The sequence below is a fragment of the Cheilinus undulatus genome, linkage group 23 (assembly GCF_018320785.1).
Source record: "Cheilinus undulatus linkage group 23, ASM1832078v1, whole genome shotgun sequence".
Classification (NCBI taxonomy): domain Eukaryota; kingdom Metazoa; phylum Chordata; class Actinopteri; order Labriformes; family Labridae; genus Cheilinus; species Cheilinus undulatus.
This window is the reverse complement of record NC_054887.1, coordinates 28942325-28954155: the sequence shown is the minus strand read 5'-3', so window position 1 is coordinate 28954155 and position 11831 is coordinate 28942325. Positions and strand designations below refer to the sequence as shown.

Sequence of the window (11831 nt, the reverse complement as noted above, 5' to 3'; positions counted from 1 at the left end):
GTCAATTTTTTATTGCTAGGAAGGCACTCGTATTTTCAACTTTGAGTGCACTGAAAAGGTTGTTTTAATTTAGCATGTACAGCGTGTTTCACCCTGCTCTCTATCCCCATATTTCCTGTCTCTCTTTTGCGTTATTGTCTGGTAAGGGCAAAAAGCCTGCTTAAAATGTCTCATATGGCATATTGTTTATGCATGACAATAATATAATCAAATCAGTTAAAAGGCACATTAAAAACAAACATTTAATAGATGAAAAATAATATAACCTTTTCTTAGATATTAGAAATATATTGTATAGATTTATAACATCAAAGGATCAATAGATGAAATTTAATAGCTGATTATTAAAGCCTCATTTTCTGTGATTCGTGGTTGAGGACGTGGCAGCCCGCAACTGTTACTTTTTCCACCGATTAATCGCAGCCGCGCTGTCATTGGTGTGCACACGGTCAACAGCCAATGAGCATCGAGTATGATGTAAGAGTTGGTTGACTACATGAAATGAGCTGCAGATGTGCTGATTTGGACCAATCGGATTTTAGGAGAAGGACAGGGGGCTCCTGATTGGCTGTGGCAGGGCGGAAGGGTTTGGACGGTTCAGCTGCAGAGAGAAGAGGGACAGAACCGGGACCGACCGAGCTGACTCAACGGACCGAGCTCAGGCGAGGAGTTCTGTTGCACGAAGGGATACGGACATACTTTAGCACGACAAAGACAGGTAAGTTGCCAAAGACTGAAAAAAGAGAGAGTAATTATTGTTGTTAACCTGTCAGCTGTTTACTATTTAGAGCGTTATTTACAATTGACGTCACCAACAGAGCTAATTACCTCCTTTAACCAGCCACTGGAGCCGTTATAATAGTTACTGATGCTAGATACTAGTTAAAATAGTTGATACTAGTTATAGTAGTTATCAGTGGTCAGAACTGGACTATTTTAGTTGTTGTGAATAGTTAGTACTCATTATAGCGTTTTTTATAGTTGGTAGAAATCATATATTACATTTACCTGGTTACTTTAACTAGCTTGATTTTTGTGTATTTGCACCTTTTTGTGTAGATTTTTTAATGAAGTAATTTTTTTTCTACTCGTATATTTTAGGGGAAGTATTGTAGTTTGCTACACATTGCATAACATCAATGACCGAGGGAAAAACTAAATGGTAAAAAAAAAGGAAGTTCAAGCTTAACGTAATCACGTAAAACAGGCCTGCTGGTTGTCTTACAGTCCAACATGACGGTCAGTCTGAGTCACAGTGAGAAAGTAATTCCACATCACATTGTCAACCGCTGTTGCATTGGATTTTTAAAATTAAAATGTCAGTTCAGTTCAAAAACCTAGTAGAAGATGCATATTCTCTTATATTTCTGCTCTGTAGTCAGAAATTTACTTTTCACCCTTACTTTCTATAGTATAAAAGTCACTACTCAGTACTTTGAGTTAGTTTAAAATTAAATATGTTTTATGTTGCTTGAGTAGGTTTTTAGAGCAGTATTTTTACTTTAACTTAAGTAAACTCTTAGCTTAGTTATTATAACATCTTTTATCAGAAACAAAGTTTATGCAAATGTAGAACAGAACATTTAATCTTTATTTTCATTAAGAGTGTTTCAGTAAACATTTTCTGTCCTGTTTTACAGTCCCCACCAACTCTCTGAGATCTGTCTTTTTATGGGGAATAGTTTTAATGTTCACTGAATGATCAATCTCTATGCCCCTCCCCAGGATGATGCATTCGTTGTGGGTGTGTCTCGTTCTCTGCGTCGTTGTCGGCAGCAGTAAACCAACAGAGAAGAAGAGTCGAGTTCACGAAGATGAGCCTCTGAGCCGCCTCGAACACGACGACAACAAAAACTTTGACTATGACCACGAAGCGTTTCTGGGCCAAGAGGAGGCCAAAACCTTCGACCAGCTCCCCGTGGAGGAGAGTAAGCGGAGGCTCAGGTGAATTTCTTAAAAACACGGCCTGATTTTTGATGTGTTATTATGTGTGTTTACAAAGGGTTAAATACGGTGGCCCTGAAGGTCAAATGCAAAAACATTTCATGTAATGCTAAAAACACTTTGTTAAGTAAAGTCATGTTTTGTGATATACAAAAAAAAATCCCTAAACACAAAACTTAATATTTTGTGAAATGCACAACTGCTCAGTAAAACATTAACCTTGCAAAGCAGATGGACACGCCTGTTTCCATGTTTCTCACTGGTGAATCCATCTTGCAAAGCTCCCTCCTCCTCCTTGCAAAGTGACAGGATCAATCAGCATTTAGGGGGAAGTACTTTCAGGTGCGGCAGAGTTGTGACGTAAGCGAGCAGCAACAAGAGGGTGGTACAATTATGGTGGAAGACATTAGCGTGGATGCTGCTAAAGCACCAGTCACATCAGAACTTGATGACATTTCTTCTTTAAAAGTAGAACAAAGAACAGCAGTCGCCATGATTCGTGTTATGCAGCGCTGATGGAGTTTACTCCTTCGGTAGAGGCGCAGCTCGCTGGCGGCTACGTCACGTGTTTAGTTGCCCTGATTGGCCCGTATAGATCTGACAGAATGTTCATCCAATCACCCTCCAAGTTTTTTTTCAAAGACTCTGCCCTTTCCCAATCGCTATCTATAGCTGGGTTTCCATTACACTTGGAAATGCGCAAAATCAAAATAGCGCAAACAAAAAAAAACTGGTAATGGAAACACCGAATTTCGAAAAAACCCTGAAATATCGCTAAGAAGTTTTTAGGCTTTCATGAGGAGGTTTTTCAGGCGTTTTGATATAGAAATATATCACAAAAGTGTAATGGAAACACTTTTTCTGCATTTACAAGTCACGGGACGTGACATACAGTGTCACATGACCAGTCACTCCGAGACAACATGGCGCGATACGTGTAGACAGAATAAGAGACGGGACTTTTCTTAGCATCGTACTTCTACCTTTATACATGGCTTTTGCCATACATACTGACTTTACCTCTGAACTGTCATCCGTTGCCTTCGTCTGTTGTTCAAAACGATCAAGGCAACCGCTGTAGATGTAACCAAAACCGTACCAACATACAACAGGTTTTGAGCGCCAAGAATTGCAAGGCCTATGCCCAAAACTCCCTTCAGTGGAAACGCATTCAAAGCGCAATTGTACTTAATCAAAATTTAAGAAATACCACTTTCATTTTGCGAAAAACTGTAACGGAAACCTAGCTTATGAGTGGTTTGCCAGGTTAGTAAAACATAGAAACGAAAAAATAATGAACGCCTTCTTTTTTTTTTTTTTTTTCACTTTTTATTGAATGTTTCTAGTTTTCAAATATTGCTTTTGCATGTATGGAGAGTTATTTTTCATGTCATGAAAGATAAAAAAATGTCTATGTTTCATCAAATATTCTTGATGGAACACAAGTTTTGTATTTCACAAGTGTTTATAGTATAGTATATAGTATTGTATATAGTATACAAGTGTTTTCTTTTTTGTTTCTTTGTTACATCAACTGTTTTTGCATTTTTACTGTTTTTCTTTCCCTAAGTTTCCCAGATTGTGTCTGCTCCATGAAATGTTTTATGCTTCATAAAAAAATAGAATTGTGTTAGGTTCACATTTTTGCATAAAGAAATATTTTTGTAAGCAAAAAAATTTTCACACAAAAACATTAACACAAAAATATTTTAAATATAAAAAATAGTTTTGAGTAAAACATTTTATGTTAAAAAATATATTTTTTTTTGCATTGGATTTTTTTGTGTAAATATTTATGTGTACAAGTATTTTTGTTTAATAAAAGTATATATGTACAAAAAGCATTTTTGCAACCAAAAAGTATTTTTGCGTAAAAAAAAAACTTTAACTTTTTGATCCTTAAAAATACATTTTGTGTTAAAAAATATTTATGTGACAATAACTTGCACAAAAAACCTTTTTTTGTAAAAATAGTTTTGCATTGAAAAATATATATTTCTGCATCTAGGAAATATTTTTGTGTTCTAAAAATATCTTTCACTTTTGACAAAATGTTTTTGCATCAAAAATATTTTTTTGTTTGTCTCAGTGTTTTTGCTTTTGATCTTCAGGGCTACTGTAGTTCTTATGCTTCAGTATCTGGGTTTACAGAAGAAACATCTAGAACATGTCAAACAAATACAGGACAGCTTGATGTATTGCATTTACAAAGGCTCTTATGTTTTTCTTACATTAATTAAACACACCTGATTTATGTTACTTCATTACATCCTGAGAAAAATATTGTTACAGTACTTTTATGTTACCAAAAATTCAGACCTTTCTAAGACTCTTTAAACTCATCTATGATGTTGTCCAGAAGGCATGAAGACTACTCATCTGCCTTTGAGTGTGTTGATTCTGCGGCCTCTCTGCAGCCTAAATTACAGCTCATAATGTCTAATTGTAGCTCCTAATAACGGGAATAACAGATGTGATCAGCTTTACAGCTCTTTTATAAGCTGTCAGTCTGACAATGAGTGGGGCAAAGGATCCAGCAACAACTGCATGGACTCTTAAACTTATATTTCATCATGATGTTGTTGATGGGAGAGCCATCTGACAAATCTGACTTCTATGTCAATATGTTTGTGTTTGCGTGCAGCATCATGGTGGATCAGATGGACAAAAACAAAGACGGGTTTATCTCTGAGGACGAGCTGAAGCGCTGGATTAAAGACGCTCAGCAGAAGCACATTTACGAAAGCGTGGAGCGTCAGTGGAGCGACTTCGACATGAACAACGATGGCCTGATCAGCTGGGGGGAGTACAGGAACGTCACGTATGGAACTTACCTGGGTGAGTGTAGTTATTATAAATAATTAAGGGCCTTGGTTCACAGCCGCAGCACCCGTGACGTCAGTTTGGCAGTGCTTCTCACCAGAGGTAATCGTTGCTTGGTCAGACTCGTAGCCAGAAGAGTGGAAGCAGGGATGGTTGTATTTTGCAGCTTCTCCTGTCTACTCAGGGTATTAGGCTGCTGAAAATGCTGGGCTTCATTGGGTTCCTATTAAAAAATGAGCTCTGCCAGCACCAAAAAAACCCAGCTCCAATCCCCTCGGATGGACCTCTGATCAGCCTTCTGATTGGTTCCCTCTGACAGACGACCCTCAGGCCGACTCCGAGTATAACTACATGTCCATGATGGCGAGAGATGAGAGACGATTCAAAGTTGCAGACACCAACGGAGATCTGATTGCAGACAAACGCGAGTTCACGGCGTTCCTCCATCCTGAGGATTACGAGCATATGAAGGACGTCGTGGTGCAGGTGAGTTGGATGTCACTCACGTAATGTCATTGAAATGATATCACTCATAGATAAAAAACTAAAATGCAGTTCATGGGCTACTAGCTTGCATCTAAGTAGGTGCTATTTTACAGAGAGTAGCTGCAGCTCAATATGAATGTAAGTCTTTGACAGCAGGAGGTCTATCCATGATTAGAATATTCCTAACTTGCTAAAATATGGATCAGATTTCAAGCTGTTTTTGTTACAATTGTCAGGCATACTTTAAGATTCAGGTTGCCTGATTAAATTAAAGAATACACGTCAAAGACGAAACAAAAGGATTGGAAATAAATCCATATTTCAGCGAGTTATGAGTGTTTTAATGGGGGGTGGACCTCATCCTATCTTGGACCAGCATTGATTTTTAGCTGTGAATCCACCCTCTTCAAAGGGCACATCTGTAGAGCAACACTCCTTAAAACAGTGGCAGTCCGAGCTGCATGTGAATGTTTATCTATGAATGTCGTTCAGGTAGTGAAGCATATGTTTGCTCTCTGTCACAGGAAACAATTGAGGATATTGACAAGGATGGAGATGGTTTCATCGACCTGAAGGAGTACATCGGTAAGAAGAGGGGTGGTTGTTTGAGTGTGACAGTATTTGTCTGTTTTATCTGTGCTGGTGTTGATGAGAGCAGGCAAATGTCACCTCCTGCTATCCGGAGTGAACAAGCCCCCATGTGGGTGAAAACAAACTCGAACAATTGGTTGTTCCCAAAGCTGAAAGGTGGTAGATTTTAAAACAGTGCAGTGAAATGCTTTTGTGTTGAATAATGTGTTTAAAAGTCACAATCTACGACAGGGGTGTCAAACACAGATTCTGAATTTAGGTCTGACCTAAGAACCTTAGAGGGTTGACATTTAACCATAAACGCTCAACCTTGTTTTCACTAGTAATGAATTATGGGGAAAAAACTTGGCACTGATGATTTTGAGATAAAAAAAGATGAAATTAAAGTTTTAAGGCTCCAAATCTGAGATTAAAAAGTCGAACTTATTAGTTCAAAAGGCCAAAACACAAATTTTATGTCATGAAAATGTTTTTAAAGAGCAAATATATGAGATAGAAAGTCAAGATCATTAGTTTAAATTGTCAAAATATGAGCTAAAACTCAAATCGTGAGCTTAAAAGGTCAAAATATTACTGAACACCTAAAACTGTGAACTGAAATGTCAAACGGGGAGATTAAGAGTCCAAATTATGAATTGATAGGTCAAAAATTTAAATCAAATTCAAAATCATGAGTTTGAAAGCTCAAAAAATGAGAAAAAAGTAGAAATTGTGAGTTTATAGGGTCAAAGCATGAAGCAAAAAAGCCCAAAGTAATGAGTTAAAAGGGTCAAAATATGAGTAAAAACTCAAAATCATTAGTTTAAAGGTCAAAAATACTGGAGTCTTAAAATTGAAAATAAATAAAATTCAAAAAGCATGAGTTAAATAGCTAAAATTATGAGGTAAAAGTTGAAATCCTGAATCTAAAGGGTCAATACATGAGATAAAATTCAAAATCATGAGTTTAAAAGGTCAAAATATGAGATAAAATTCAAAATCACTAGTTTAAAAGGTCAAATTATGTGGAAAAATCATGAATCTAAACTGTCAAAATATGAGATATAATTCAAAATCCTGAGTTTTTAAGGTGAACATATGAAGAAAAAATCAATATCATGAGTTAATGATCAAAATATGAGATAAATTCAAAATCATGAGTTTAAACGGTCTAAATGTGAAAGAAAAAAAAATCAAAATCATGAGTTTTAAAGCTCAAAATATGACTGAAAACTTAAAATAGTAAGTCTGAAAGGTCAAAATATGGGATAAAAAAGTCAAATTTACGAATTAAAAAGGTCAAAATATGAAATCAAATTCAGAATCATGAGCTTGCAACACCTACAACTCTATATTAAAGTACATGTTTTTGAATACAATGCCAGTAAAGTCACGATTGGTGTAATGGTCAGGTGGCTGAATACTTTTGTCCATATATTTTATGTCAGTTTATAAAATCTCCAGTCACAGGATGGAAGAGTTTGCCCAGTTACATGGGGAGGGTCTGAACAGATACTCATATTCACCTATAACTGTAATACACTGCCAAAAAGTCGCCACCTGGATTTAACTAAGCAAATAGGTACGAGCCTCCTGTTGGATAATTAGTGCATAGGCGATTATCTTTCAGCTGGCAACAAGTTTCTTAACCCCAGCTGATGCAATGAGTAACTTCTCATTTCTTAAACAACCATGTCGAAAGACACATCCTGTGGTCGTGGAAAAGATGTTAGTCTGTTTAAGAAGGCATGCAAAAAAAGCTTCAGTTTGCTAGGGAGCATAAAGATTGGACTCTGGAGGAATGGAAGAAGGTCATGTGGTCTGATGAGTCCATATTTACCCTGTTCCAGAGTGATGGGCGCAGCAGGGTAAGAAGAGAGGCAGGTGAAGTGATGCACCCATCATGCCTAGTGCCTACTGTACAAGCCTGTGGGGGCAGTGCTATGATCTGGGGTTGCTGCAGTTGGTCAGGTCTAGGTTCAGCAACATTATGTGCCCAAAGAATGAGGTCAGCTGACTACCTGAATATACTGAATGACCAGGTTATTCCATCAATGGATTTTTTTCTTCCCTAATGGAACGGGCATATTCCAAGATGACAATGCCAGGATTCATTGGGCTCAAATTGTGAAAGAGTGGTTCAGGAAGCATGAGACATCATTTTCACACATGGATTGGCCACCACAGAGTCCAGACCTTAACCCCATTGAGAATCTTTGGGATGTGCTGGAGAAAGCTTTGCACAGTGGTCAGACTCCCCCATCATCAATACAAGATCTTGGTGAAAAATTAACGCTGAAATAAATCTTGTGACATTGCAGAAGCTTATTGAAACAATGCCACAGCGAATGCGTGCCATAGTCAAAGCTAAAGGTGGTCCAACGAAATATTAGAGAGTGTGACCTTTTTTTGGTGGCGACTTTTTTTTTGGCCAGGCAGTGTATTTTAATGTTATGATGCCAACTCCTGCTTAGAAAAGTCACCATTTTTGTTTGATGTTTGATTTGGGCCACCAGTAACAGTTAAACTGTACAGTTTTTATATTTTAAACTTTTACTTTCCCAAATCCTCCATTCATTTAGATGAAATATTTTCACCCTGAAAGAGGCAGAGCACTGTAGTGACACAGTAATCGTTTGATTTGGTCTGTTTTCAGTGCTTCAGTCTTTACTGGTGTTGCATGGTTTGAAATGATCTCTGATCATCGTGCTGAGTCTGTGCTCTGTGATCATTGCCTCTGGTCTGTAGGTGACATGTACCAAGCAGAGGAAGGGGTGGAGGATCCAGAGTGGGTGGAATCAGAGCGTCAGCAGTTTGCAGAGTTCAGAGACAAAAACAAAGATGGGAAGATGGACAAAGAGGAAACCCTGGATTGGATCCTCCCGTCAGATTACGACCATGCTGAAGCCGAGGCCAAACACCTGCTGCACGAGTCAGACGCCGACCAGGTGAGATTAAACCCCCAGATTTACCTGTTAATGAGGCTTTAGAATCAGCATACACTTGTGTAACACTTTGTTTATGTTTGCAGGATGGGAAACTGACCAAACAGGAGATCCTGGATAAATTTGACGTGTTTGTCGGCAGTCAGGTGACGGACTTTGGGGAGGCATTGCTACGACACGATGAGTTCTAGAGCTGCCAATTTTTCGATGAAGAAAATCTGATTTTTTTATAGTTATTTATTCCAAAGAAATGTTGTCCCCCCTGTCCTGAGAGAAATTTGGAGTTACATTAGGACCAAAAAAATGCTTGAACTTTGTATCTTTGTATTTTTATCCCTCAGACTTTATATTCACTCTGTCCTTCATACCAAGTTTGTGTCTTGTTGGTGATTTCACGGCAAGCCACCGTTTCTACAGGGTCTGTCTGTGTAGCATTTCATCTGTGATGAAATCTCTGGAGCAAACTGCAGTCTTTGAAGACGAAAATCAATAGGAAATCAAACAGGCCAAGTAACGCTCTGTTTCTGTGTTGTTCTCTTTATACCCTTGAACCTGTGAAGTCGTCATCCAGCTATTCTGTGCTTTTCTTAAAAGAGGAACCAAGGGAGGAAGGGCACATGTTGTTGGAATGAACCGACACAGACCTTGTGGAAATTACCAAGACAGTCTGGCTGCAGACAACAGTTCTTAGACACTCCCACTTGCAGACCACTACTGTGAGACACAGCCTCTGTCAGGACAGGAATGCATGCTAAAACTTTCAAACAAAATCATTTTGACTTCCAGTCACAGTCAAGTTAAGGGTTAGTAGAGGTTGGGATACCAAAAGTTAAAAGTCAAAAACCTAACCAACAAATCCTGATCACTTAAATAAAGCCCTGTAAACATTTTGATTGCATGAAAGAGCTTTTTCTCCATGGAACCACTAACGCAGCTAACTTAGCTAAGGCTAAAGCTACATAAGCTCCATAAACTAAGGTAATGCAGCTACATTGCTTAAGCAAAATAGCTAGCCAACAAAGTCATGTTGATGCATTTGCATTTGCTCAAAATACATAGCTATGTTATCTATATTACTGCATTAGCATTAGCTACATTTGCAAATGCACCCATAGCCACAGTTGCTTATGCTGCATAGCAGCATTACTTATGTCGCTAACATAGCTACATTAGCATGGCTACATTTGCTAAAGTTTATATAGTTGTAATCTGTAGCCACATTACATTTGTAGCCAATATAGCTAATTTAGCATAAACTATGTTTGATTGAGCTAAAGCTAAAATTTGCTTTCATAGAGGCTAACATTGCTAAATCTACTTTAAGCGTGTACACTTATGCTGCGTTCCATTTACCTTGGATTTTGGAGATGGGAATGACGCCATACTCAAGTTGAATGCATTCCATGTACTATGAGCTCGTAATTAGGGGTAGTAGAGGTTGTGCCATCTTTCCAAGCCAGAGTAACGACTTCAGGGCACATCTTTGATGATGTTAACACAGAATTTCAGAGTTCCAAGATTAAAAGGAACGTGCCATTAGTAGGAAATGTAGCTAAAGCTAACATACAGTCATGGACGAAAATGTTGGCACCCCTGGAATTTTTCCAGAAAATACACCATTTCTCCCAGAAATTGTTGCAGTTACAAATGTTTTTGGCATACACATGTTTATTGCCTTTATGTGCATTAGAGCAATAGAAAAAATTTGAAGGAAAAAGCCACAATTGACATAATTTTACACAAAACTAAAAAAAATGGGCCGGACAAAATTGTTGGCACCCTTTTAAAACTGTGGGTAAATCATTTTATTTCCAGCATGTGATGCTCATTTAAACTCACCTGTGCCAAGTAACAGGTGCTGGCAATCTAGAAATCTCACCTGAAGCCAGTTAGAATGTCTAAAAGTTGACTCAACCTTTGTGTTGTGTGCCTGTGTGTGTCACACCAAGCATGGAGAAGAGAAAGAGGAGCCAAGAACTGTCTGAGGACTTGAGAAGCAAAATTGTGGAAAAATATGAACAATCTCAAGGTTACAAGACCATCTCCAGAGATCTAGAAATTCCTTTCTCCACTGTGCGTAATATAATCAAGAAGTTTATAACCCATGGAACTGTGGCTAATCTACCTGGACATGGATGAAAGAGAAAAATTGACAAAAGAATGCAATGCAGGATAGTTAGAATGGTGGATAAACATCCTCAGTCAACTTCCACACAAATTCAGGCTGTCCTGCAGACTCAGGGTGCAAAAGTGTCAGCTCGGACCATACATCGTAATCTGAATGAGATGAAGTGCTATGGCAGGAGACAGAGGAGAACCCCACTGCTGACAAAGAGACATAAAAAAGCCAGACTGGAGTTTGCAAAAATGTACCTGAGTAAGCCTCAATCCTTCTGGGAGAACATTTTGTGGACAGATGAGACTAAGGTAGAGCTTTTTGGAAAAGCACGTCATTCCACTGTTTACAGAAAATAAAATGAGGCCTACAAAGAAAAGAACACAGTACCCACAGTCAAACATGGTGGAGGTTCAAAGATGTTTTGGGGTTGTTTTGCTGCCTCTGGCACTGGGTGCCTTGACTGTCTGCAAGGACTCATGAAATCTGGAGACTATCAAAAAATTTTGGGCCGCAATGTAGGGCCTAGTGTCAGAAAGTTGGGTCTGCATCATGGGTGCGAGGTCATGGGTGTTCCAGCAGGACAATGACCCCAAACATACTTCAAAAAGCACCAAGAAATGGTTGGAGACAAAGCGCTGGAGAGTTCTGAAGTGACCAGCAATGAGTCCAGATCTAAATCCCATTGAACACCTATGGAGAGATCTTAAAACTGTTGTTGCAAGAAAGAACCCTTCAAATTTGAGAGACCTGGAGCAGTTTGCCAAAGAAGAGTGGTCCAAAATTCCAGTTGAGAGGTGTAAGAAGCTTGTTAATGGTTATAGGAAGCGATTGGTTTCAGTTATTATTTCCCAAGGGTGTGCAACCAAATATTAAGTTGAGGGTGCCAACAATTTTGTCTGGCCCATTTTTTGAGTTTTGTGTAAAATTATGTCAATGTTGTCTTT

At 38.4% G+C, this 11831-nt stretch overlaps 1 protein-coding gene across 1 annotated transcript; it reads left to right on the top strand.

Moving 5' to 3' along the window:
• The first annotated feature begins 582 nt into the window (after positions 1–582).
• On the top strand, positions 583–10430 carry calua (calumenin a). Its single transcript, XM_041780518.1, has 7 exons — positions 583–718; positions 1726–1944; positions 4589–4782; positions 5087–5253; positions 5778–5838; positions 8572–8771; positions 8855–10430. Exons 2-7 carry the CDS (start codon positions 1727–1729, stop codon positions 8957–8959), a joined length of 945 nt encoding a protein of 314 aa, XP_041636452.1. The 5' UTR covers positions 583–718; position 1726; the 3' UTR covers positions 8960–10430.
• Positions 10431–11831: the final 1401 nt, after the last annotated feature.

Coding starts and splice junctions, on each gene's coding strand:
- calua (XM_041780518.1), top strand. CDS start 1,727: ATGATGCATTCGTTGTGGGTGTGTCTCGTTCTCTGCGTCGTTGTCGGC. Junction 4,783..5,086: donor CACGTATGGAACTTACCTGG/GTGAGTGTAGTT, acceptor TCCCTCTGACAG/ACGACCCTCAGGCCGACTCC. Junction 5,839..8,571: donor CGACCTGAAGGAGTACATCG/GTAAGAAGAGGG, acceptor TCTGGTCTGTAG/GTGACATGTACCAAGCAGAG.